The 24,958-nt window shown below is 43.4% G+C and overlaps 1 protein-coding gene across 1 annotated transcript in view; it reads right to left on the bottom strand.

Moving 5' to 3' along the window:
• The window catches only part of col27a1a (collagen, type XXVII, alpha 1a), a 209,378-nt gene that overhangs the window by 96,654 nt on the left and 87,766 nt on the right, over nucleotides 1-24,958 (bottom strand). The window contains exons 24-28 of the mRNA XM_038970195.1: nucleotides 23,754-23,807; nucleotides 23,403-23,447; nucleotides 23,234-23,287; nucleotides 20,609-20,662; nucleotides 11,255-11,308 (exon numbers count right to left, since the gene is read on the bottom strand). Of these exons, the coding sequence (XP_038826123.1) occupies nucleotides 11,255-11,308; nucleotides 20,609-20,662; nucleotides 23,234-23,287; nucleotides 23,403-23,447; nucleotides 23,754-23,807 (261 nt within the window). The remainder of the gene's footprint in view (nucleotides 1-11,254; nucleotides 11,309-20,608; nucleotides 20,663-23,233; nucleotides 23,288-23,402; nucleotides 23,448-23,753; nucleotides 23,808-24,958) is intronic.

Genomic DNA, 24,958 nt, shown 5'->3' with positions numbered 1-24,958 from the left:
TTCACTGACTGTAAATCGCTCTGATAAGAGCATCCGCTAAAGGCCCAAAATGTGAACGTAACAATGAACACTTGCAAAACACACTGGGTATTATTGTAATGAGCTCCACCCCCAAACAACGACAAAATTGGTCGGTCCACCATGGCCTTGATTTGAACTTACACAGACATAGATTTTTGGGCATGTCTGGACCAAATCTGAGCCAATCATAGACATCTATTTTTAGGCCAAATCAAGGCCGATCCAGACCCTACCAAATCTGAACCAATCATAAATGTCTATTTTGGGGACAAATCAAGGCCGGCCGGGACCAGACCAAATATCAACGTCTATGGATGTTTAAATCAAGGCCAGGCTGGACGTACAAAATATCAACCAAAAATCTGTCAATGGATGTACAGCAATGAAAGGGATAGTTAATCCAAGTTCCAAAATTACCTTTTGGTTTCCTTACCTTGTCAGGAAGGTAAGGTAAGACAGCAATTCATGCTTTGGTTTTGTTAACCTGGTGACTACAGTATCTCCAAATGATAACTTTTGCCTGATACTAGCATTGTTTTTGCTTCATGTCTAAATCATCCTAAAGTGTCTACAATGAAGTTACTTTACAATGATTTTGACGTGAGGCGCGAGGTAAGTCATAGGACTCAGACAGTGAGGCATTATAGTAAGTCATAGGACTCAGACAGTGTGAATAACATTTGAGTGCGATATGACTGGGTGCTCAGTGGGAGCTCTACTCTGGGCCAGTGCGAAAATATAAGCCCATTACACACAGAGATGGATAAGATGAACTCATAAAAATTCCTGAGTGAATTACATTCCTGAGTAACTTACTAAATAGTACATAGGCTGCACCTCTCTAGCTACTGTATAGGAAAACCATACCAAACCAGTGGTATATAAAGTACACACGTCTGCTTGAAAATAGGCAACCGATGCACAAAACATTTTCATGTTTTTGTTAAACCAACACCCCTGTGTGCCTAATGTCTCTAGACATCCAAGTTGCCTCCCACAATTTTCAAATGTTCTGGCTTAACACCTCTGTAGGTAATAGTATTTTTGGCGTTAAGGAACTATGTCACTACCTTATCCGCTTGAATAAAATGCAAAATAGTAACTGGCAAGATGGAGATCACTGAGGTTATTTTTAATGAGTACATTTCACAAGTGGATCGTTTATCAATTACCTTTTTTTTGCCTGCATACTTTGGTTTCAAATCGCGATTTTCTTGCATGTCCCGCTCCTGATTTGTTGGTAGAGTTGTATGTCTGACCCACCCCAGATTTTCTTATTTTCTTATTGAGGTTGCCAAAAGAGTCGATCATTGAAACCAGACCCTACCCAGCGAACTGGGAACAATTCCAAAACATTAGCTAAGATTCATATTAAGTTCTAGTTAGGGTTTATTTAACATTAAGATGATAACATCACAAAAACATTCAAAGTGTCACGTTCCTGACCTTATTTCCTTTGTCTTTGTTTAGTTGGTCAGGACGTGAGCTGGGTGGGCATTCTATGTTATGTGTTTCTATGTTGGGTTCATTTTCAATTAGCCTGATATGGTTCTCAATAAGGGGCAGGTGTTTTACGTTTCCTCTGATTGAGAACCATATTAAGGTAGGCTGTTCTCACTGTTTGTTGGTGGGTGAATGTTCCTGTGTCAGTGTTTGTGCCACACGGGACTGTTTTCGTTCGTTCGTTCGTTCTTTCCTGTTCGTGCGTTCTTGTTTTATGTTCAAGTACAGGTCTGTTCACGTCGTTTATTGTTTTGTAGTTTATCAAGTGTTTTTTCGTGTTCGTCTTTCTTTAATAAAACAAGTATGTATTCAAACCACGCTGCATATTGGTCCGATCCATGCTCCTCTTCAGACGAGGAGAAAGACGAGCGTTACAGAATCACCCACCAACCAAGGACCAAGCAGCGTGGTAACGGGCAGCAGCGACAGCAGCGGCAACATACACAGGATTTCTGGACATGGGAGGAAATTCTGGACGGTAAGGGACCCTGGGCACAACCTGGAGAATATCGCCGCCCTCGTGAAGAGCTGGAGGCAGCTAAAGCCGAGAGGCGGTGGTATGAGGAGGCAGCACGGAAGCGAGGCTGGAAGCCTGTGAGTAAGCCCAAAAAATGTCTTGGGGGGGGGGGGCTACAAGGGCGTGTGGCGAAGTCAGGTAGGAGACCTGCGCCAACTCCCCGAGCTTATCGTGGAGAGCGAAAGTACGGGCAGACACCTCAACGCGTCTGGTCTCCAGTGTGTCTCCTCGGGCCGGCATACATGGCACCAGCCTTACGCAGGGTGTCCCCGGTTCGCCAACACAGCCCAGTGCGGGTTATTCCACCTCCCCGCACTGCTCGGGCTATGGGGAGCATTCAACCAGGTAAGGTTGGGCAGGCTCGGTGCTCAAGGGAGCCAGTACGCCTGCACGGCCCGGTATATCCGGCGCCACCTCCCCGCCCCAGCCCAGTACCACCAGTGCCAACACCACGCACCAGGCTTCCTGTGCGTCTCCAGAGCCCTGTTCCTCCTCCACACCCTCTCCCTGTGGTGCGTGTCTCCAGCCCAGTACCTCCAGTTCCGGCACCATGCACCAGGCCTACTGTGCGCCTCAGCCGGCCAGAGTCTGCCGTCTGCCCAGTGCCGCCTGCACTGCCCGTCTGCCCAGATCCGCCTGCACTGCCCGTCTGCCCAGAGCCGCCTGCACTGCCCGTCTGCCCAGTGCCGTCTGCCCAGCGCCGTCTGAACTGCCCGTCTGTCCTGAGCCTTCAAAGCCGCCCGTCTGTCCTGGGCCTTCAAAGCCGCCCGTCTGTCCTGAGCCTTCAAAGCCGCCCGTCTGTCCTGAGCCTTCAGAGCCGCCCGTCTGTCCTGAGCCTTCAGAGCCGCCCGTCTGTCCTGAGCCTTCAGAGCCGCCCGTCTGTCCTGAGCCTTCAGAGCCGCCCGTCTGTCCTGAGCCTTCAAAGCCGCCCGTCTGTCCTGAGCCTTCAAAGCCGCCCGTCTGTCCTGAGCCTTCAAAGCCGCCCGTCTGTCCTGAGCCTTCAGAGCCGCCCGTCTGTCCTGAGCCTTCAGAGCCGCCCGTCTGTCCTGAGCCTTCAGAGCCGTCCGTCAGGAGCCGCTAGAGCCGTCCGTCAGTCAGGAGCCGCCAGAGCCGTCCGTCAGTCAGGAGCCGCCAGAGCCGTCCGTCAGTCAGGAGCCGCCAGAGCCGCCCGCCAGACAGGAGCAGCCAGAGCCGCCCGCCAGCCAGGAGCAGCCAGAGCCGCCCGCCAGCCAGGAGCAGCCAGAGCCGCCCGCCAGCCAGGAGCAGCCAGAGCCGCCCGCCAGCCATGACCTGCCAGTGCCGTCAGCCAGCCATGACCTGCCAGTGCCGTCAGCCAGCCATGACCTGCCAGTGCCGTCAGCCAGCCATGACCTGCCAGTGCCGTCAGCCAGCCATGACCTGCCAGTGCCGTCAGCCAGCCATGACCTGCCAGAGCCGTCAGCCAGCCATGACCTGCCAGAGCCGTCACTCAGTCCGGAGCTACCCCTCAGTCCGGAGCTGCCCCTCAGTCCGGAGCTGCCCCTCAGTCCGGAGCTGCCCCTCAGTCCGGAGCTGCCCCTCAGTCCGGAGCTGCCCCTCAGTCCGGAGCTGCCCCTCAGTCCGGAGCTGCCCCTCAGTCCGGTGCTGCCCCCTAATCCAGTGGGGTTAATATGGTGGGTAGCCTTTAGGAGGAGGCTACGGAAGCGGGGATTAACTATGGTGGGGTGGGGACCACATCCAGAGCCAGAGCCGCCACCGTGGACAGATGCCCACCCAAACCCTCCCCTATAGGTTCAGGTTTTGCGGCCGGAGTCCGCACCTTGGGGGGGAGGGGGGTACTGTCACGTTCCTGACCTTATTTCCTTTGTTTTGTCTTTGTTTAGTTGGCTAGGACGTGAGCTGGGTAGGCATTCTATGTTATGTGTTTCTATGTTGGGTTCATTTTCAATTAGCCTGATATGGTTCTCAGTCAGGGGCAGGTGTTTTACGTTTCCTCTGATTGAGAACCATATTAAGGTAGGCTGTTCTCACTGTTTGTTGGTGGGTGAATGTTCCTGTGTCAGTGTTTGTGCCACACGGGACTGTTTTCGTTCGTTCGTTCGTGTGTTCTTTCCTGTTCGTGCGTTCTTGTTTTATGTTCTCAAGTACAGGTCTGTTCACGTCATTTATTGTTTTGTAGTTTATCAAGTGTTTTTTTGTGTTCGTCTTTCTTTATCAAATAAACAAATATGTATTCAACCCACGCTGCGTTTTGGTCCGATCCATGCTCCTCTTCAGACGAGGAGAAAGACGAGCGTTACACAAAGAATGTTTTTGATAGCAATAAGTTTTTTTATTTTTTTATTTTATGAAATATTATTGGAATATTTCCTAACATTCACAAAAATGTTATGCACAACATCTGTAACAACCACCAAAGAACATACCCCACAAGTTCTCATTAGGTATCCTGCTAAAGAATATATTAAATGTGTTTTAGGAACATTCTTGCAACATCAGGACAATGTTTTTTATTTATTTAACCTTTATTTAACCAGGTAAAACCCATTGAGGATAAAAACCTATTTTGCGAGCGCGACCTGGCAAGAAGTCAAAACAGGGAAATAGCAGCGTGTCCATAAAATAGAGTCTTAAAAACAGGCAAGGACACCAACTCCCCAAACTCGGGTTAACAAGACTACTGTGTGCCACAGAAAGTCCAGAAAACACAACTAACTATCACACAACACATACAGTACAAGCTATTGTTGTTCATAAGCCCCCAAATGGGATATAAACACAAAATAATATTATGACGATCAATAGGGAAGCTATTCGCTGAAGATTTGATGGCCATTCCTGAGAAACCATTGAACATCAGACACGCTACATCATGGCAACAGTTAAGAAAGATTAAGCCCTCGGTTACTGGAAGGGAGAGACAGGAAAAGAGAGAGAGGGAGATGGAGAAGAAGGGGGTTGATTGGTTACCCTGGTGGTTTACTGGTTAACGAGGCACTGAAGGTTTGCTGCCCAGAGCCAACTAAACCTCCTGGTGGCTCACCATATTTCCATGATAAAACCACCAGAAAATGCCTACTCAGGTTCCATCGGGATCTGAGGTCAAGAAGACATGCCTACAGCTACTGCTCAGAATACATGTTCAGGCCCAGAACCTGTGGCCACAGACTCATTCATAGATATTTTGGCATAACTACACCAACATCTGTTCTGCTCCTGAGCTCCTATACTGTATGGTGCCAGAAGGGATGGCTGCCGTCCTACGGGCTCCTAACCGTTACCAGCCGGCTACCACCTGGTTACTCAACCCTGCACCTTAGAGGCTGCTGCCATATATACATTAACATGGAATCACTGGTCACTTTAATAATGAAGCACTAGTCACTTAAAAATGTTTACATACTGCTTTACTCATCTCATATGTATATACTGTATTCTATTCTACTGTATTTTAGTCAATGCCACTACGACATTGCTCATCCTAATATGTATATATTTCTTAATTCCATTCTTTTAATTTTAGATTGGTGTATTGTTGTGAATTGTTAGATACTACTGCACTGTTGGAGCTAGGAACACGAGCATTTCGCTACACCCGCAATAACATCTGCTAAATATGTGTATGTGACCAATAATATGTGAATTGATTTGTGCTATTTTGTGTGTTTTTTCGCATTGTTTGTAAGTTATTTTGTACACAATGTTGATGCTACCTCTCTTATGACCGAAAAGAGATTCTGGATATCAGAACAGCGATTACTCACCTCGAACTGGACAAAGATTAATGCTGCTCCCAGACAAGGCCCAAATCCCCATCATTCGCATTAAGAAAATAAGGAAATACAGGGGGTGGCGATCAGGGTGCCTTGTGAGAATTTGTTGGCGAGTGGGTACCCGCCTCTACCATCCGTTCTATTGGCCAAAGTGCAATCCCTGGAGAATAAACTGGATGAGCTCCGTTCGAGACTATGCTACCAACGAGATATTAAAAACTGTAAAAACTGTTATGTTTCACTGAGTTGTGGCTGAATGACAACATTAAGATAATATACAGTTGGCTGGGTTTTCCGTGAAATTGGCAGGACAGAACAGCTACGTCCAGTAAGACGAAGGGTGGGGGTGTGTGTCTATTTGTCAATAACAGCTGGTGCGCGATGTCTAACATTAAGGTAGTCTCGAGGTATTGCTCGCCTGAGGTAGAGTACCTCATGATAAGATGTAGACCACACTATCTAGCAAGAGAGTTTTCGTCTATACTATACTAAGACCGCACTCAACGAGCTGTATAAGGCCATAAGCAAACAAGAAAATGCTCATCCAGAAGCAGCACTCTTAGTGGCCGGGTTTTTTAATCCGTTTCACCTCATTTCTACCAGCATGTCACATGTGCAAAAAAAACTCTAGACCACCTTTACTCCACACACAGAGACGTGTACAAAGCTCTCTCTCACCTTCCATTTGGAAAATCTGACCATAATTCTATCCTCCTGATTCCTGCTTACAAGCTAAAAATCAAAGCAGGAAGTACCAGTGACTTGCTCATTATGGAAGTGGTCAGATGATGCGGATGCTATGCTACAGGACTGTTTTGCTAGCACAGACTGGAAAATGTTCCGGGATTCATCCAATGGCATTGAGGAGTATACCACCTCAGTCGCCGGCTTCATAAATAAGTGCATAAGCGACGTCGTCCCCACAGTGACCGTACGTACATATCCCAACCAAAAGCCATGGACTACAAGCAACATCCGCACCAAGCTAAAGGCTGAAGCTGCCGCTTTCAAGGAGCGGGAAAGTAATCCGGACACTTAAGAACTCCCACTACGGCCTCAGACGAACCATCAAACAGGCAAAACGTCAATACAGGACTAAGATTGAATTCTACTGCACCGGCTCTGATGCTCGTCGGATGTGGCAGGGCTTGCAAACTACTACGGACTACAAAGGGAAACCCAGCCGCGAGCTGCCCAGATGGGCTAAAAGCCTTTTATGCTCACTTCGAGGCAAGCAACACAGAAGCATGCACGAGAGCACCAGCTGTTCCGGACAACTCTTTGATGATGCTCTCCGTAGCCGATGTGAGCAAGACCTTTAAACAGGTCAACATTCACAAGGCAGCGGGCCAGACGGACTACCAGGATGTGTACTCCGAGCATGAGCGGACCAACTGACAAGTGTCCTTAATGATATTTTCAACTTCTCCCTGACCGAGTCTGTAATACCTAACGGTGTTTCAAGCAGACCACCATAGTCCCTGTGCCCAAGAAAGCGAAGGTAACCTGCCTAAGTGACTACCGCCCCATAGCACTTACGTTGGTAGCCTTGAAGTGCTTTGAAAGGCTGGTCATGGCTCACATTAACACCATCATCCCAGAAACCCTAGACCCACTCCGATTCACATACCGCCACAACAGATCCACAATCTCAATTGCACAGCCATTTCCCACCTGGACCACCTATGTGAGAATGCTGTTAATTGACTACACCTCAGTTCAATTCCAGAGTGCCCACAAAGCTCTTCACTAAACTATGGACCCTGGGACTAAACACCTCCCTCTGCAACTGGATCCTGGACTTCCTGACAGGCCGCCCCCAGGTGGAAAGGATAGGCAACAACAAACGCTAATCCTCTACACGGGGGCCCCTCATGGGTGTGTTCTTAATCCCCTCCTGTGCTCTGTTCACCCACGACTGCGTGGACAAGCATGACTCCAACACCATTAAGTTTGCTGAAGACACAATGGTGGTAGGCCTGATCACCGACAACGACGAGACAGCCTACAAGTTCCTTGGTGTCCACATCACCAATAAACTATTATGGTCCAAACACACCAAGAAAGTCATGAAGAGGGCACAACAATGCCTTTTCCTTTCCCCCTCAGGAGACTGAAAAAATTTGGAATGTGTCCCCAGAACCTCAACCAGTTTAAGGACTTCTATGCATCTTTATACACTTCAGAACAATCTGCTGACCCCTCTGCTCTTGATACATTTTGTTATACTTTAACTGTCCTTCATCCTAAACACAGGCCTCCATTTCATTGATATTGAAAAGGAATAAAAGACCCTCTCTTCTGCGGGTCCTATTGCCCAATCTCACTGCTCAATGTGGATGTTAAGCTCTTGGCTAAACTATTAGCTATGCGTTTGGAGTCGGTCTTACCATCTGTTATTTCCTCTGACCAGACAGGTTCTATAAAAAAATAGACATTATTTTTCAAATATCAGACAACTCTTTAATGTTATGTATAATTCCTCTATCTCAAAGCTCCCAGAGATTCTAATCTCCTAGATGCTGAGAAGGCTTTTGATAGAGTGGAGTGGGGCTACCTTTTTCATACCTTAGAAAAATGTGGCCTCTGCAAAAATTCTATTGCTTGGATCAAGTTCATTTCTCCACTTGCATCTGTCAGACCGAACAAACACCCACTCAGCCTATTTCCCTCTCTTCAGAGGCACTAGACAGGGGTGTCAAATGTCTCCCTTACTTTTTGCCATCACCATCGAGCCCCTTGCAATTGCATTTAGATCCAACCTACATATAAAGGGAGTGTTCAGAGGCGACATCAAACAGAGGTTCTCACTTTATGCTGATTACCTGCTTCTCTACATCTCAAACCCTGATGTATCCTTACCCATTGTGGTCTTAATGCATTTGGCCTAGTCTCTGGTTACAAGTTAAATCTGAATAAGAGCAAGTGTTTCCCTCTAAATGTGTCAGCTCGTAAATACCGATTACACACATTGCCTTTCAGAGTCGTTCTCAACAAATTTACATACTTGGGGGTACATGTCACAGACAAATTTGATCTTTTTAAGGAACATTTTACTCCTCTCCTTACTATGTTGGAGAAAGATTTTGAACGATGGTGACTACTCCCGCTATCATTAGCTGGTCGAAATAATTTGGTTAAAATGAATACCCTTCCTAAATTGTCCTACCTTTTTCAATGTATACCTATTTTTATTCCTAAATCGTTTTTATGCAAACTCGATGGGATTCTCACACTTCATCTGGAATAAAAAAAATCCAAGGATCCGCAAGGTGTTCCTACAAATTTCCAGTTCTATTATTGGGCTGCCAACTTCCGTGTAATCCAGTACTGAATTCGTGCAGATACCCCACATATCATTCCAGCATGGATGAAGATAGAATCTTCCTCATGTATGCCATCCTCACTTGATGCTTTGGCACATTCTCCTATCCATTGTGGTAGTTCAAGTTATACCAAAAACATTTTAGTTAAAACCACTCTCAAGATCTGGAACCAGTTTAGACGTCACTTTGGTTTGCAATCCTATTCATTAAGGGCCCCGCTACTCAGAAATCACGTTTTACATCCATCCCTAGTAGATGGAGCCTTCTAAATGTGGTTCAGCCTTGGCATCAAATCATTCAATGATTTGTATATTGACGGCACGTTTACATCATTGCAACAACTCTCAGCTAAATTCCATCTTCCGAATAGTCATTTCTTGAGATATCTTTGTCCGTGAAATGACGTCTCAATTCCCGTGGGCCCTCCCGCTGATGCATTTTACACACCATCCCCAACAGTAAAAGGTATTATTTCTCATAGCTATGATCAAATGTACTCTCAATCCTTCATTCGCAGCTCTTAAAACTGTATGGGAACATGATCAAGTTGACGAGTTTACTGGTGACACATGGGAAGATATTCGGTACCGTGTCCACTTCTCTTCTATTTGTGCCAAACATGGTTTGATCCAATGCAAAATCCTACACCGCACTCACTGGACTAAACTCAGGCTTTCTAAAGGTCTATCCTGATGTCGACCCTGTTTGCGACAGGTGTCGGCAAGCCCCTGCTTCATCAATACATATGTTTTGGTCCTTATCTTCTCTACATAACTATTGGTCTGTCATCTTTGATACCATATCGAAAGTATTACACGTGCCTTTTCCGCCTACTGCCATAACATTATTATTATTTATAACATTACCAAAATAGACATCTGACTTTAAAGCCTTTGAGTTTGTTAGCGGCGTCCAGCTACTTGGGTAGAAGAGAGCGTATGTCTCTGTCATCATTTTTACAGATGAACCTACTTGTTCACCGTTTTCTCCATCATCACGATAAACATCTTCCTCTTCATGACCTCCATAATCATTGTCATTCATGAGCTCTTCTTCTTCGTGATCCCTTTTTGACCCCATGAGGCAGCTGATCGACAGATCAACCCATTTACCTCTTATTATTGGGGTAAACAGTGGAAAGGTACATCTCGTTGTTCTCTTCGTGAACCCCTAGTTACCACTCCCTGGGGGGTTAAAGTTAGAACATGGCCTGTCCCTCTAATTCACAAAATGTGTCCATCATCCTCCAGGACCACTACTTGTGACTATAACCAGGAACAGCCAAGTCCATTTTTCAGAAATCCAATTTAGCTGCACTGAAACCCATTTTAACTGTTCATTGTTATATTTTTATTGGTAACAAATAATAGCTGCCTATGAGCTTTGACTTCCAACGAAGATGACAAATGCTAGGGTCTCTCTCTTTCTCTCGCTCTTTCACACCTGCTGTCTCGACATCTGAATGCTTGGCTATCTTGAAGAACAATCTGGCCTTAAATACATTTTATTCGATTGGTTCTCAGTCCCTCTGACCCCGAGAATGTGTAGAAGCAGTTCCATATAATTTTATTACACAGCTAAATGTTTTCCTCCACCTCAACATATCGATAAAGACTCCAGCACCACACACACACACACGCGCGCGCGCGCGTGGACACATGTTTAGAACAGAATCTGTGAAGATAAATCCATACACACACATGTGCACGCTCACACAATGTGTAAGCACACACAGACATGCATTAACTAGCACAAATGCATACCCACTCACAGGCTTGTGAATTATGACAGACTGACTAGACTAGACAAACTGTAAGCATCTCACCTACTCCAAAGGCTGAAGAGTTGTTATTATGTGGGTTATAATTTATGGACATTTTTGTAGGGGCTGATATGATACATTTTTCATAAGGGAAATCAAGTCTGAAATTTCAAAGTGGAAAATACAAAATTCAGAAGAAGCTTTTTTCATTCTCAAATATACTACAAGTTTAAAATGTCCTTCATTGCAGGAAAATTCTCCTTCAACAGGGTGATCAAATTCAGATCCTACATCAGTAGCTACTTCTCTACACAGTCCCAAAAGGGCAAGAGTGTGAAACATGCAGTAAATTAGGAAATATTCCATCTCGTACCCATCTGCCTTTGGGTCCTCTGGTACCAATTGGCCCACGAGATCCAGGGGGGCCCTGTACAACAAAATGAAGTGGGGGAGGGAGAGAAAGAGAGAGGTAGAGATAAAACAAAGGTTTAGAATAACCGCAAAGCCCCTTTTTGCCCACCCTGGGGTGCAGTCTGACCTCAGGAACACACTCTGGGGTTTGTTGTTAGATGTCACTCAGCCCAATTAAAGAGCTGGCTCAGGAATCTTGCTCCTCTGAGGCCCTCTGTTTATGTTTGTTTTGGTGCCTCTGTGGCCCCCCGCCTCCTCTAGAGCTCTCCTCTGGACCCCTGCACTGTGTGAGCCCGGCGAGGCGGCACAGGGCCGGGGCAAAACACATCACAGGGTCAGGGGGTACGTCTAATTGGTTGGAGGTGTTGGAGTTTTGACTGACAGGAGGGTAATCCAGCAGCGGGAAGCCAGGTCCTATAAGCCTCAGAACCCTTCAACAACACAGGCTGTAGACTTGCTGTAGAGTTGCTGTAACATGTTACAGTTCTTGCAATATAGTAGCTACTGTAGCAAACAGGGTCAAATGTCATTAAAGACATACGGTAAAGTCATATTCTATTCTTTTATATTTGTGATCATAATGGATCAAACATAAATGTTTAACATTAGATCTCATGACACAGCTCATCCCTGCAAACATTAGCCTAGAGCTAATATTATGTGAAGTAAGCTATGCTAAGACCATAGCTAATTCAATATATCGTGTGAGTGAGTGTGGGTGAATGAATGGATGGTGACTTACCGGTCTTCCAAGTTCACCAGATGGCCCACTTTCACCTAGTGTCCCTTGGTGACCCTGTTTAGAGAGCAACGACACACTGAGGGATTAATAAACTACTTAACGACATGATGACAGCACAGGACACTGCTGTTTAAGAACAATAGCAGACTGTATCACAGTAGTTAGAGTTTTACATATCACCCATTCCTTAATACGAGTTGTAACAACGGAACAAGCTATCAGAATAAGAGCAGAAAGATAGTTAAACTTCCAATTGGAAGGACACAGGATTTACTGTGTACCTTATGATGTGTGTGTGTTTATTGTAATGTAAGCATTCATAAACACAATTTACTGTGATTATTGCTGACGGCTCTGAAACCGAGGAAGCTTATGTTCTAATGTATTGTGAAGTACGGGCTTGTAAGTAAGCATTTTACGGTTGTATTCGCCCAGTGGTGTAAAGTACTTAATTAAAAATACTTTAAAGTACTACTTAAGTTGTTTTTTGGGGGTATCCGTACTTTACTATTTATATTTTTGACAACTTTTACTTTACTACATTCCTAAAGAAACTCCATACATTTTCCTTTACACCCAAAAGTACAAATTACATTTTGAATGCTCAGCAGGACAGAAAGTCCAATTCACGCACTTAAGAGAACATCCCTGGCATCTCTCCTACCTCTGACCTGACGGACTCACTAAACACAAATGCTGTGTTGGAGTGTTGGAGTATGCTCCTGGCTATCCGTAAATATATAAAAAAAGAAAATGGTGTCGTCTGGTTTGCTTAATATAAGGACTTAGACATTATTTACACTTTTACTTTCGATACTTAAGTACATTTCAAAAATGACATTTACTTCTGGTACTTAAGTATATTTAAAACCAAATACTTTTAGACTACTCAAGTAGTATTTTACTGGGTGACTCGCTTTTTCTTGATTCATTTTCTATTAAGGTATCTTTACTTTTACTCAAGTATGACAATTGGTTACTTTTACCACCACTGTATTCGGCACGTGTGACAAATAAAAATGTATTTGATTTTGATTTGATTTAGTACCATAGAACTTTACAACGTGACATTCCAGTGACTAATTGAGTTTTTACATACAGTGGGAAGAAAAAGTATGTGAACCCTTTAGAAATACCTGGATTTATGCATAAATTGGTCATAAAATTTGATCCAATCTTCACAACAGACAAACACTTAAACTAATAACACACAAACAATTATAATTTTTCATGTCTTTATTGAACACACCGAGTAACCATTCACAGTGCAGGTTGGAAAAAGTATGTGAACCCTTGGATTTAATAACAGGTTGACCCTCCCTTCGGCAGCAATAACCTCAACCAAATGTTTTCTGTAGTTGCGGATCAGACCTGCACAATGGTCAGGAGGAATTTTGGACCATTCCTCTTTACAAAACTGTTTCAGTTCAGCAATATTCTTGGGATGTCTGGTGTGAACCGCTCTCGAGGTCATGCCACAGCATCTCAATCAGATTGAGGTCAGGACTGACTGGGCCACACCAGAAGGCACATTTTCTTCTGTTCAAGCCATTCTGTTGTTGATTACTTCTGTCTTTTGGGTTGTTGTCCTATTGCATCACCCAACTTCTGTTGAACTTCAATTGGTGAACAGATATCCTTACATTCTCCTGCAAAATGTCTTGATAAACTTGGGAATACATTTTTCCGGCGATGATAGCAAGCTGTCCAGGCCCTGAGGCAGCAAACAGCCCCAAACCATGATGCTCCCTTCACCATAGTTTACAGTTGGGATGAGGTTTGGATGTTGGTGTGCTGTGCCTTTTTTCTCCACACATAGTGTTGTGTGTTCCTTCCAAAAAAACTCAACTTTAGTTTCATCTGTCCACAGAATATTTTGCCAGTAGCGCTGCGGAACATCCAGGTGCTCTTTTGCGAACTTCAGATGTGCAGCAATGTTTTTTCTGGACAGCAATGTTTTTTCTGGACAGCAGTGGCTTCTTCCATGGTGTCCTCCCATGACCACCATTCTTGTTTAGTGTTTTACGTGTTGTAGACTCATCAACAGAGATGTTAGCATGTTCCAGAGATTTCTGTAAGTCTTTAGCTGACATTCTAGGATTCTTCTTAACCTCATTGAGCATTCTGCACTGTGCTCTTGCAGTCATCATTGCAGGACGGCCACTCCTAGGGAGAGTAGCAACAGTGCTGTAATTTCTCCATTTATAAACAATTTGTCTTACCATGGACTGACTTTTAGAGATACTTGTGTAACCCTGTCCAGCTTAATGCAAGGCAACAATTCTTAATTTGAGGTCTTCTGAGATCTCTTTTGTTCGAGGCATGGTTAACATCAGGCAATGTTTCTCGTGAATAGCAAACTCAAATTTTGTGAGTGTTTTTTTTTTTTTTTAATGGGGCAGGGCAGCTCTAACCAAAATCTCCAATCTCGTCTCATTGATTCGACTCCAGGTTAGTTGACTCCTGACTCCAATTAGCTTTTGGAGAAGTCAATGTCCTAGGGATTCACATGCTTTTTCCAACCTACACTGTGAATGTTTAAATGATGTATTCAATATAGACAAGACAATTACAATAATTTGTGTGTTAGTTTAAGCACACTGAGTTTGTCTATTGTTGTGACTTAGATGAAGATCAGATCAAATGTTATGTCAAATGTATGCAGAAATTCAGCTAACTCCAAAGGGTTCACATTCTGTTTCTTGCCACTGTACATTAAAACTCATGGCAAACTATTCCTCCCAGTTATGCTAGGAAGGGTGTAAATTAAGGTTTATTGACTGTGTCCCACATGGCAACCTATATCATATGACCTTGCTCTGGTCAACAGTAGTGCATGTAGAGACTATGGTGCCAATTGGCAAGCAGTCATTGAGGGTAGGAAATGGATGGGGATTCACACAGTGAGAGTGAATAGGGAAAGTAATGGTGGTGGCTGGCTACACGAGTCCCTCGTCACATGAATGTGATTAACGCACTGTGGGGAACATGTCTGTTGCATCAGGGGGAGAGAGAGAGACAGAGACAACGTGCTGGTCAGGTTTTTCCTTTTATACTTCTTTTTTTTTCTCCCAGAGGCTTTAGTGCAGCTGACAGAGTCTCCTCATATTCATGCACGAGTCAAGCCCCAAAGGATTCCCTTTGCAATCAGCAGGTAACCAGGAAACTGTTTCAACATGATTGATGGCTGACTTCCATTCATATTATCCACTCAGACTGGTCATACATATCATCCTATATAAAAGTCAGGCACCATTTGATTAACCCATAAACCATCATAACCTTGCAAGGACTCTCTCTTTAAGGACTGACAGGGATACAGTATGTAGGAAAGGACTTTAAACCGTCTGCTGTCTTTCCTGTCTTGAAACTTTTCAAGCATGTCTGAAACAGGTATGGGAATTAAATAAAATTGTAAAACCTGAAAGAAGACCAAACAAAAGGTTAAGTGTCTGAAGTTGTATTCACATTTTAGTCATTTAGCAGTCGCTCCTACACTACATGACCATAAGTATATGGACAACTGCTCTTCGAACATCTCATTCCAAAATCATGGGCATGGAGTTGGTCCCCCCTTTGCTGCTATAACAGCCTCCACTCTTCTTAGAAGGCCTTCCACATTGCTGCCGGGACTTGCTTCCATTCAGCTACAAGAGCATTACTGATGTTGGGCACTGATGTTGGGCGATTAGGCCTGGCTCGCAGTCGGCGTTCCAATTCATCCCAAAGTTGTGCAATGGGGTTGAGGCCAGGGCACTGTGCAGGCCAGTCAAGTTCTTCCACAGCGAACTCGACAAACCATTTCTGTATGGACCTCTGTTTGTGAACAGGGGCATTGTCATGCTGAAACAGGAAATAGCCTTCCCCAAACTGTTGCCAGAAAGTTGGAAGCACAGAATTGTCTTGTATGCTGTAGCATTAATGATTCCCTTCACTGGAACTAATGGGCCTAGCCCTAACCATGAAAAACAGCGCCAGACCATTATTTCTCATCCACCAAACTTTACAGTTGGCACTATGTATTCAGGCAGGTAGTGTTCTTCTTGCATATTCATCCCTCGGACTGACAGGTGGTGAAGCGGGATTCATCACTCTAGAGCAGGTATTCCCAAACTGGGGTACGAGTACCCCCAGGGGTATGCGCAATGCCGTCGGGGGTACGCCAAACAAAATGTGATTCACATTTAAAAACAGTACATTTATATTTTCCAAAGGGGCTATACATTTAGGTGAGTTTTTTTTCCTTGCCTGAGTAGCCTCGTTTCACTGCCAAAAATAAAATTAAACCATCTAGTGTTCAGTGAAATAACAACACAATGTCCAATACATGTAGCCTTGTCAAATAATTAACATCCAATCACATGAACCGTTACTCTCTCGCGGGAAACCTTCACTCTTGCGCAGACATTTAGAAACAAAACATGACAATTTGAAAAATAAGCCACGGGAGTTTTTTGAGATATAATAAAGATGACTTTTGAGTAGTAAGACGTATAAAAGAAACAGATACCATTAATAAGAAGGGGTTAGAAGCATTTTATATGGTGAGCTACCGAGTGGCTAGGACAGGCAAGCCCCATACTATTGTGGAGGACTTAATTCTTCCTGCTACCGCAGAAATGGCTGGGACAATGCTGGGGGAAAAACCTATACAGACAATATCTTCATCAAACAACACTGTTTCACAACACATCAGTGACATAGCAGAAGATGTTTTGAAACAATAACTGCTTCGCATACAAGCCAGTGAATTATATGCGTTACAGCAGGATGAGTCAACAGACGTGGCGGGCCTGGCACAGCACCTGGTATATGTCCGTTACATTTATGGGGGGTCAATTAAGGAAGATATCCTCTTCTGCAAACCATTGGAAACCAGGACAACATGAGAGGATATTTTTAAAGTACTGGACAGCTTTGTGACATCAAATGGACTTTGGTAGTCAAGATGTGTTGGCATCTGTACTGATGGCGCAAAAGCCATGACAGGGAGACATAGTGGAGTGGTAACGCGCGTGCAAGCAGTTGCTCCCGACGCCACTTGGGTACACTGCAGCATCCACCGAGAGGCCACTACAGTGAAAATGGTTAACTTTGTTAAAGCATGGCCCCTAAACTCTCTTGTATTTTCTGCATTATGCAATGATATGGGCAGCAACCATGTAACGCTTTTACAACATACATACATGCGCTGGTTATCAAGGGGCAAAGTATTGACACGTTTCTTTTAATTGAGAGACGAGCTTATCTTTACTCACCATCATGTTCACTTGTCTGACCGCTTGCATGATGACGAGTTTCTCACACGACTGGCCTATCTGGGTGATGTTTTTTCCTGCCTGAATGATCTGAATCTAGGATTACAGGGACTCTCCGCAACTATATTCAATGTGCGGGACGAAATTGAGGCTATGATTAAGAAATTGGAGCTCTCTTTTGTCTGCATTAACAAGGACAACACACAGGTCTTTCCATCACTGTATGATTTTTTTGTGTACAAATGAATTCAAGCTTACAGACAATGTCAAATGTTGGGCTGGGTTACGCAGGTACTTTCCCGAAACAGACGACACAAACAACTGGATTGGTTAACCCTTTCATGCCCTGCCTCCAGTCCACTTACCGATATCTGGACAAGAGAGACTCATCGAAATTGCAACAAGCGGTTCTGTGTAAATTGAATTTAAAATCGGAAGCCACTGCCATATTTCTGGATAGGGGTGCGCTCAGAGTTTCTTGCCTTGCCAAATCGCGCTGTTAAGACACTGATGCCCTTTGCAATCAAGTACCTATGTGAGAGTGGATTCTCAGGATTCTCACTAGCAGGAAAACTAAATACAGGCACAGACTCTGTGTGGAAAGTTATTTAAGACTGACACGCTCCAATACAACATTGCAGAGTTATGTGCATCCTTTCAAGCACACCCTTCTCATTAACCTGTGGTGAGTTATTCACAATTTTTGATGAACAAATAAGGCATTATATGTAAGATGGCTAAAAAAATAGCTAAATTATTGATTATTATTATATTATTACTTGTGCCCTGGTCTTATAAGAGCTCTTTGTCACTTCCCACGAGACGGGTTGTGACAAAAACTCACTCATTCTTATGTTTAATAAATGTATCGTATAGTGTGGCAGGTTACAATGAGTGCAAAAAACAACATTTGAGAGTGCGCTGACCCTGGTGCTAGAGGGGTTACGCAGCTGGAGGTTGAATGTTTGAAGGGGTACGGGACTATAAAAAGTTTGGGAACCACTTCTCTAGAGAACGCGTTTCCACTGCTCCAGAGTCCAATGGTGGCGAGCTTTACACCACTCCAGCCAACGCTTGGCATTGTGCATGGTGATCTTAGGCTTGTGTGCAGCTGCCTGGCCATGGAAATCCATTTCATGAAACTCTTGACGAACAGTTATTGTGCTGACGTTGCTTCCAGAGGCAGTTTGTAACTCGGTAGTGAGTGTTGCAACCCGAGGACAGACAATTTTTACTCGCTTCAGCGCTCGGGGTCCCATTCTGTGAGCGTATGTGGCCTACCACTTCATGGCTGAGCCGTTGTTGCTATTTCCACTTCACAGCATTTACAGTTGACCGGGGCAGCTCTAGCATGGCAGAAATTTGCCAAACTGATTTGATGGAAAATTGCATCCTATGACAGTGCCACGTTGAAAGTCACAGCTCTTCAGTATGGGCCATTCTACTGGCAATGTTTGTGTATGGAGATTGCATGGCTGTGTGCTAAATTGTATACATCTGTCAGCAACGGGTGTGATTGAAATAGCCGAATCCACTAATTTGAAGGGTGTCCACATACTTTTGGCGATGTAGTGTATCTATGATGACTTAAAAATCTGTGCATTCAAACAAACGTTCCTTTTCTGCTTGGTCCTGAGGAGGCGAGCAGTGGTCCTTGTCAGCTGTGTTGTTTTTAGATTAGGGTGAGCCTCTATTCTGCCACCTACATACAGGAGGGGATGGATTTGTTGGGCTGTTTGTAAGGTACACACGAAAACCCACATGCTGTGTAATCTTGTCTCTCTCTGTCAAACCGTCTGGTTTCACAGCGCCTCAGAATGAACTTTACTGAAAGCCTATGGCAGGAGCGGACGAAACAACCGCTGGTTTTAATTGGCTGACCTCTGTGTATCACCATCTAGCTTGTCCCTTAGTACCTCCCCCCTACATTGTTGACTTCAAAGCACGAGCATCACAGAAAGTGAGTTTGGAAAAACTGAAAGTACACATCTTAGAAATAATTTTGACATTTAAACTTTATATGTCCGAACTCAGAATCAAATGGGCTTCCCAAAAATAATATGGTCAATGTGATAGAGCATTTATTTTGATTGACAATTTTTGCCATTTTTCAAAGACCCATCTAATACAACTGTAGCAGGCTCGCTCCCTCAATTTTAAACACACCCCTTTCAAGTTCCACTTTGAAGCACAATGGTACCAGGCTCTATATGCAGTAGCAATTGAGCCTGGTACAAGGTTACAGTGTGTATACTGTGATTCCAGTACATCTACTGTAATATAAATACGGCATCAGAGAAAGTACTTTGTATTGACACACTACAATACCGTAAAATTTACTATTATACTATAAAAAAGCAGATGCTACCGTAAACGGAATGGATGAAATTCATTGACGGGAGGGGTTTGTATTTCACAATATTTTACTGTAATTACAAGGGATTGGTGTGAGCAGGTTTGCTGCTAAATGTTTGCACATTACAGCATATTAATGAATATTTTGTGTTTTAGGTCACTTACACTTCTAGATGCCTTAACAAAGGCTTCCAAAAAGGCAGCAAAAAGGACATGGCAAAATGCTCAACCATTAAAACTTTAAGACTTGCTGCCAGTCAAATCTGTCTCCTATACATTTTAAATTGAACTGGGAATAAAACCACATAGAAGATAAATTCGTACAGCATTCTCATTCACGGGTGCAACAAATAGGCACGCCTCAAAATATGTTGCATCCACTAGTGGTCAAAAGGTACGGTATTCTGTGGGGTGAAATTACAGTATCATTGGAAATACAGCACCCACAACATTTTCCCACAATGCACCATCATTTACACTATGCCACTGTAAAACGTTTGAGTATTTTACTCTTTATAATACCCCAGATATCCCTATAAATTACAGTTTTCTGTTACTGTGTGTGTGTGTGTGTGTGTGTGTGTGTGTGTGTGTGTGTGTGTGTGTGTGTGTGTGTGTGTGTGTGTAACATGGCTGTTGGCTGCGGTTCAGACAGACGTGTTTTCAGCTGCCTCTGCGACTCATGTGAGATCATCAATAATGGCAGTTCTGAACTGGCCAGGTTACTTTGTCAGCTAGACATTTACACACATCTTGTGTGGGTGTGTGTGTGTGTGTGTGAGAGAGTGCGTGCGTGTGCGTACGTACATGCATGGTCTCAATAGGACCATTTATTCCCATGGGAATTACATAAACAATTTTAGAGGACTGACTTTCAACTTCACTTTTATGAGGGCCCCACCCCTCGTACCCCCTCACTTGGACTCTCAAAATACTCTGGCTCCTCACATCTCTATCTTACCATTGATCCCTTTTCTCCAGCAGGTCCCGGCAGGCCCATCTCCCCTCGTTCCCCCTAGAAAACACACACAATCATACACTGTGAGCACGCCAACTTAACCATTGCTTAATCAGCTTAATTCTCTGAGTTGTGTGGACTTCAGAAGGACAAGAACTTGAGCTAAGGAGTGAAAGTTTGCATTTGAACAAGCTTGTTGAGTGAAATTCCAAATGTATGTTCTCAAAACCACGCCCGTCATCATCACATTTCCCAGCATGTTCTATCGTAGGTTTCAATACCTGCGTTTTTGCATGTACTGTACATTGATTGGTTGATTTAATCATATGCTACACAACACACACTGAATAAAAATATAAACGCAACATGTAAAGCGTTGGTCCCATGTTTCATGAGCTGAAATAAAAGATCCAAGAAATTTTCCATATGCATAAAAAGCGTATTTCTTTCTAGTTTTTGTTTACATCCTTGTTAGTGACCATTTCTCCTTTGCCGAGATAATCCAAGATGATGGCATATCAAGAAGCTGATTAAACCACATGATCATTACACAGGTGCACATTGTGCTGGGGACAATACAAGGCCACTCTAAAATGTGCAGTTATGTCACACAACCCAATGACAAAAATGTCTCAACTTTTGAGGGAGTGTGCAATTGGCATGCTGACTGCAGGAATGTTCACCAGAGCTGTTGTCAGATCATTTAAGGTTGATTTCTCTACCTTAAGCCGCCTCCAACGTCATTTTAGAGAACTCGTTGTGACCAGTGTGCCCCATGGTGGCGGTGGGGTTATGGTATGGGCATGTATAAGCTACGGACAATGAATAAAATAGCATTTTATCGATGGCAAGTTGAGCTCCTGAGGCACATTGCCGTGACATTCATCCGCAGCCATCAACTCATGTTCCAGCATGCACTGCCCAATGTCACAAAGATCTGTACACAATTCTTGAAATCTGACATGTCCCAGTTCTACCATGACTTGCATAATTACCAGACATGACACCCAATGAGCATGTTTGGGATGCTCTGTATTGATGAGGTGGACAGCGTATTCCAGTTCCCACTAATATCCAGCAAATTTGCACAGCCATTGAAGAGGAGTGGGACAACATTCCACAGGCCACAATCAACAGCCTGATCAATTCTATGTGAAGGACATGTGTCGCACTGCATGAGGCAAATGGTGGTCACAACCGATATTAACTGGTTTTCTGATCCACGCCCCTACCTTTAAGGTACTGTATCTGTGACCAACATATGCATATCTGTATTCCTAGTCATGTGAAATCCATAGATTAGGTCCTAATGAATTGATTTCAATTGACTGATTTCCTTATATGAACTGTAACTCAGTAAAATCTTTGAAAATGCTTGCATGTTGAGTTTATATTTTTGTGCAGTATAAATAAAAAATCTAAACTAATCCAACCTGTTAGTAGTTTGACTTTTTGCACCCGTTACTGAGATGAATGTTCCAGTTTATATGATTGAGGTAGTCTCAAATAGGAATTACACATAACTTTGCAAGCCAGCATTGAGGTTTGAATCAACATACAATTGTAAGGCATAGTGATGGGGCAACGACGCTTGAACATTGAGCCAATTGTGTCAAATAGGTTCATTACTCGAGGCTTTGATCAACACACTAATGGCACCTGTTAGTCAAAAGAATTTAGAACAGCCAAATTATTATAGATGACGTCACACACACAGGATAGCCTTACCGGTCGAAGGATAGCCTTAGGATAGTCTTCTACCGAAACCGAACCAATCAGGTGATTGTTCTACTAAACTAAGCTTCGGGAATCGATCACGTGCTTCTGATAAAATGATACAAGCGTCAGCACACTGCTTCGAAGTAAAATGCTTAGCAGTTTCGATGCATAACTTGGAGCTCCTGTATCAAACGTAACATCACTAGTAAGGCAGCCAGCTGCAATAGACCGGTTGGTTGTTTAACAACAAAACTGACGCATGCACAACTATGGGACAAAACAGAAGGGTTGGCTTAGATTGTCGGCAAAATGTTAACTATATTTTGTCTCCAAAGGTTTATTGAAAACATAAATACATTTGCACAATGAGCACAGTTGTTGGTTTGCTAGTTAGCACACTTTAGCCATATTAGCATAGACATGACATCAGTCAAAACACCTCAAAACAAGAGATGGTATCAAGAACGATATAAAACTAGCAGAAACGAGTCACTTACGATTCCCCACATGACAGCTTCTTGTCATTGTTGCTAGCTATAAGACCGTTCAGAATCATTACAAAACACGCCTTCCGGTCATGTCGATAACCACGCATCCTTTTCATGTTGTCAGTCAAGCCTTCTGTAGGATTGTGAGTTGGCTCAACATTTGATCAACAAAGTACAGCAAACTCACAATCCTATTGAAGCCGGTTGCCTTACAATTGTACGTTGAATCCACATCTTTTTATTTTTATTTTCTGTTTATAGGGCACACACATACAGGACTATCAGATAATGGTCAGACATTGGAACTCAGACACTCAAATGCACCATGGTGATCACAGACATACACCCCTATGCAGGCAGGCACACACATGTACATCCAAAATAAACACCCAATAACAGATGAGAGATGGGGGTGTCTTACCTTCTCCCCTGCCAATCCAGTCTCTCCAACAGGACCAATAAAGCCAACCAGGCCCTGTGAAACAACACAGAAAGAGCCAGAAAGGGAGTTAATATTAACATTAGTATTATTGTGTTAATAATAAAACAACCAAGTGGCCATAACACTAGGCGTTTGCGAAAACTCGTACCCTTTCACCCATGCCTCCAACCTTCCCGATGATACCAAGCTCTCCCTAAGAGAACAAATAGCACGTTACTTATTTTTTACTGTACCCACAAGGAAGAATACCCAAAATCGATAGCAAGCATGCTGAACAGTATAATGTATTTTATATTCCATATAGCATATTGAATGTAATAATTACTGGAGCAAGATATAAAAAGGCAACATTTTACTCATCTAAATTTGTATCAGCGTAAATAAATTGCCAACTTCTCATAGACAGCTTCTGCTCACTGCGTGTGTGCGACTAGAGTAAAAAGTCAGCATCAATGTATGAAAATGTCAAGGATGTGAGGTAATTCACAGCTGTCCTCACCTTCACTCCATCCGTTCCGATCTTCCCAGGGAAGCCCTTCATGCCGACTCTACCCTGAACAAAACACATAGCCCACCGTTGACCCTCATTGTACTAATGTACCAGTCATCTACTGTATGACAACAAAGAAAACCACTCAATGTGTAGAGCCTGTGGTCTAGTGGTAACACTCCCAGCAGGTCACATACAGTGAATTCGGAAAGTATTCAGACCCCTTGACTTTTTCCACATTTTGTTACGTTACAGCCTTATTCTAAAAATGGATTAAATTATATTTTTTCCTCATCAATCTACAAACTATATCCCTTAATGACAAAGCAAAAACAGTTTTTTTTAGAAATGTTTGCAAATGTATTACAAATAAAAAACAGAAATAACTTATTGACATAAGTATTCAGACCCACTGCTATGAGACTTGAAATTGAGCTCAGGTACATCCTGTTTCCATTGATCAGCCTTGAAATGTTTCTAAAACTTGATTGGAGTCCACCCGTGGTACGTTCAATTGATTTGACATGATTTGGAAAGGCATACAGTGGTTGCTCCACTAAAAGTTTTGCGATCATGCTGCAGAACTTAGAGGTAACTTGTGGTTTAGTATGGTACCCTGCGTCACCACTTCATTGATTCAGACCAGCGCAAGGGGGAGTTAGAGCACTGATTATGCTTTTGGGTCCTACTGTGTCTCTAACTGACAATGAATGGGCGACATAAACCTAAATAGAAACTGATAATTGTGCACGACTTCAGTATTACTTACTAAAACTGTTGTTACGCTAAGGTTTTATTATTTTATTAGGATTATTTTGCTCTTACTGTAGTTGTGTGGCCCACTCCCGATGAGTCACTCAGTGCCTGAGTGGTGCAATGGTCTAAGACACAGCATAGTAGTGTAAGCTGTGTTTCTACAAATGCTGGTTCAATACCCGTGCTGGCCTCGACTGGGAGACCCATGAGATGACTGTAGGTTTTTGGTTTCTCTCCCTCTAAAAACAGAAATATATCATTCTAAATAGCAAACTGGCTTTATTTACAAATTAGTAACAATGTCTCACCCCATGTTCAAGAATGGCCTTTTTCTCGCTCATTTTACGATATTTGAAAAATAAATAATCTCCAAAATATATTATTTTTTAAACAAAGTGATTGTAATTATTATACATTTAGAATTATATAAAAGCCCCTTAGACAATCTCACAGATATA

Source organism: Salvelinus namaycush, chromosome 31, assembly GCF_016432855.1.
Source record: "Salvelinus namaycush isolate Seneca chromosome 31, SaNama_1.0, whole genome shotgun sequence".
Taxonomy (NCBI): Eukaryota; Metazoa; Chordata; class Actinopteri; order Salmoniformes; family Salmonidae; genus Salvelinus; species Salvelinus namaycush.
The sequence above is the reverse complement of the archived record's forward strand: the minus strand, read 5'-3'. Positions and strand labels throughout refer to the sequence as shown.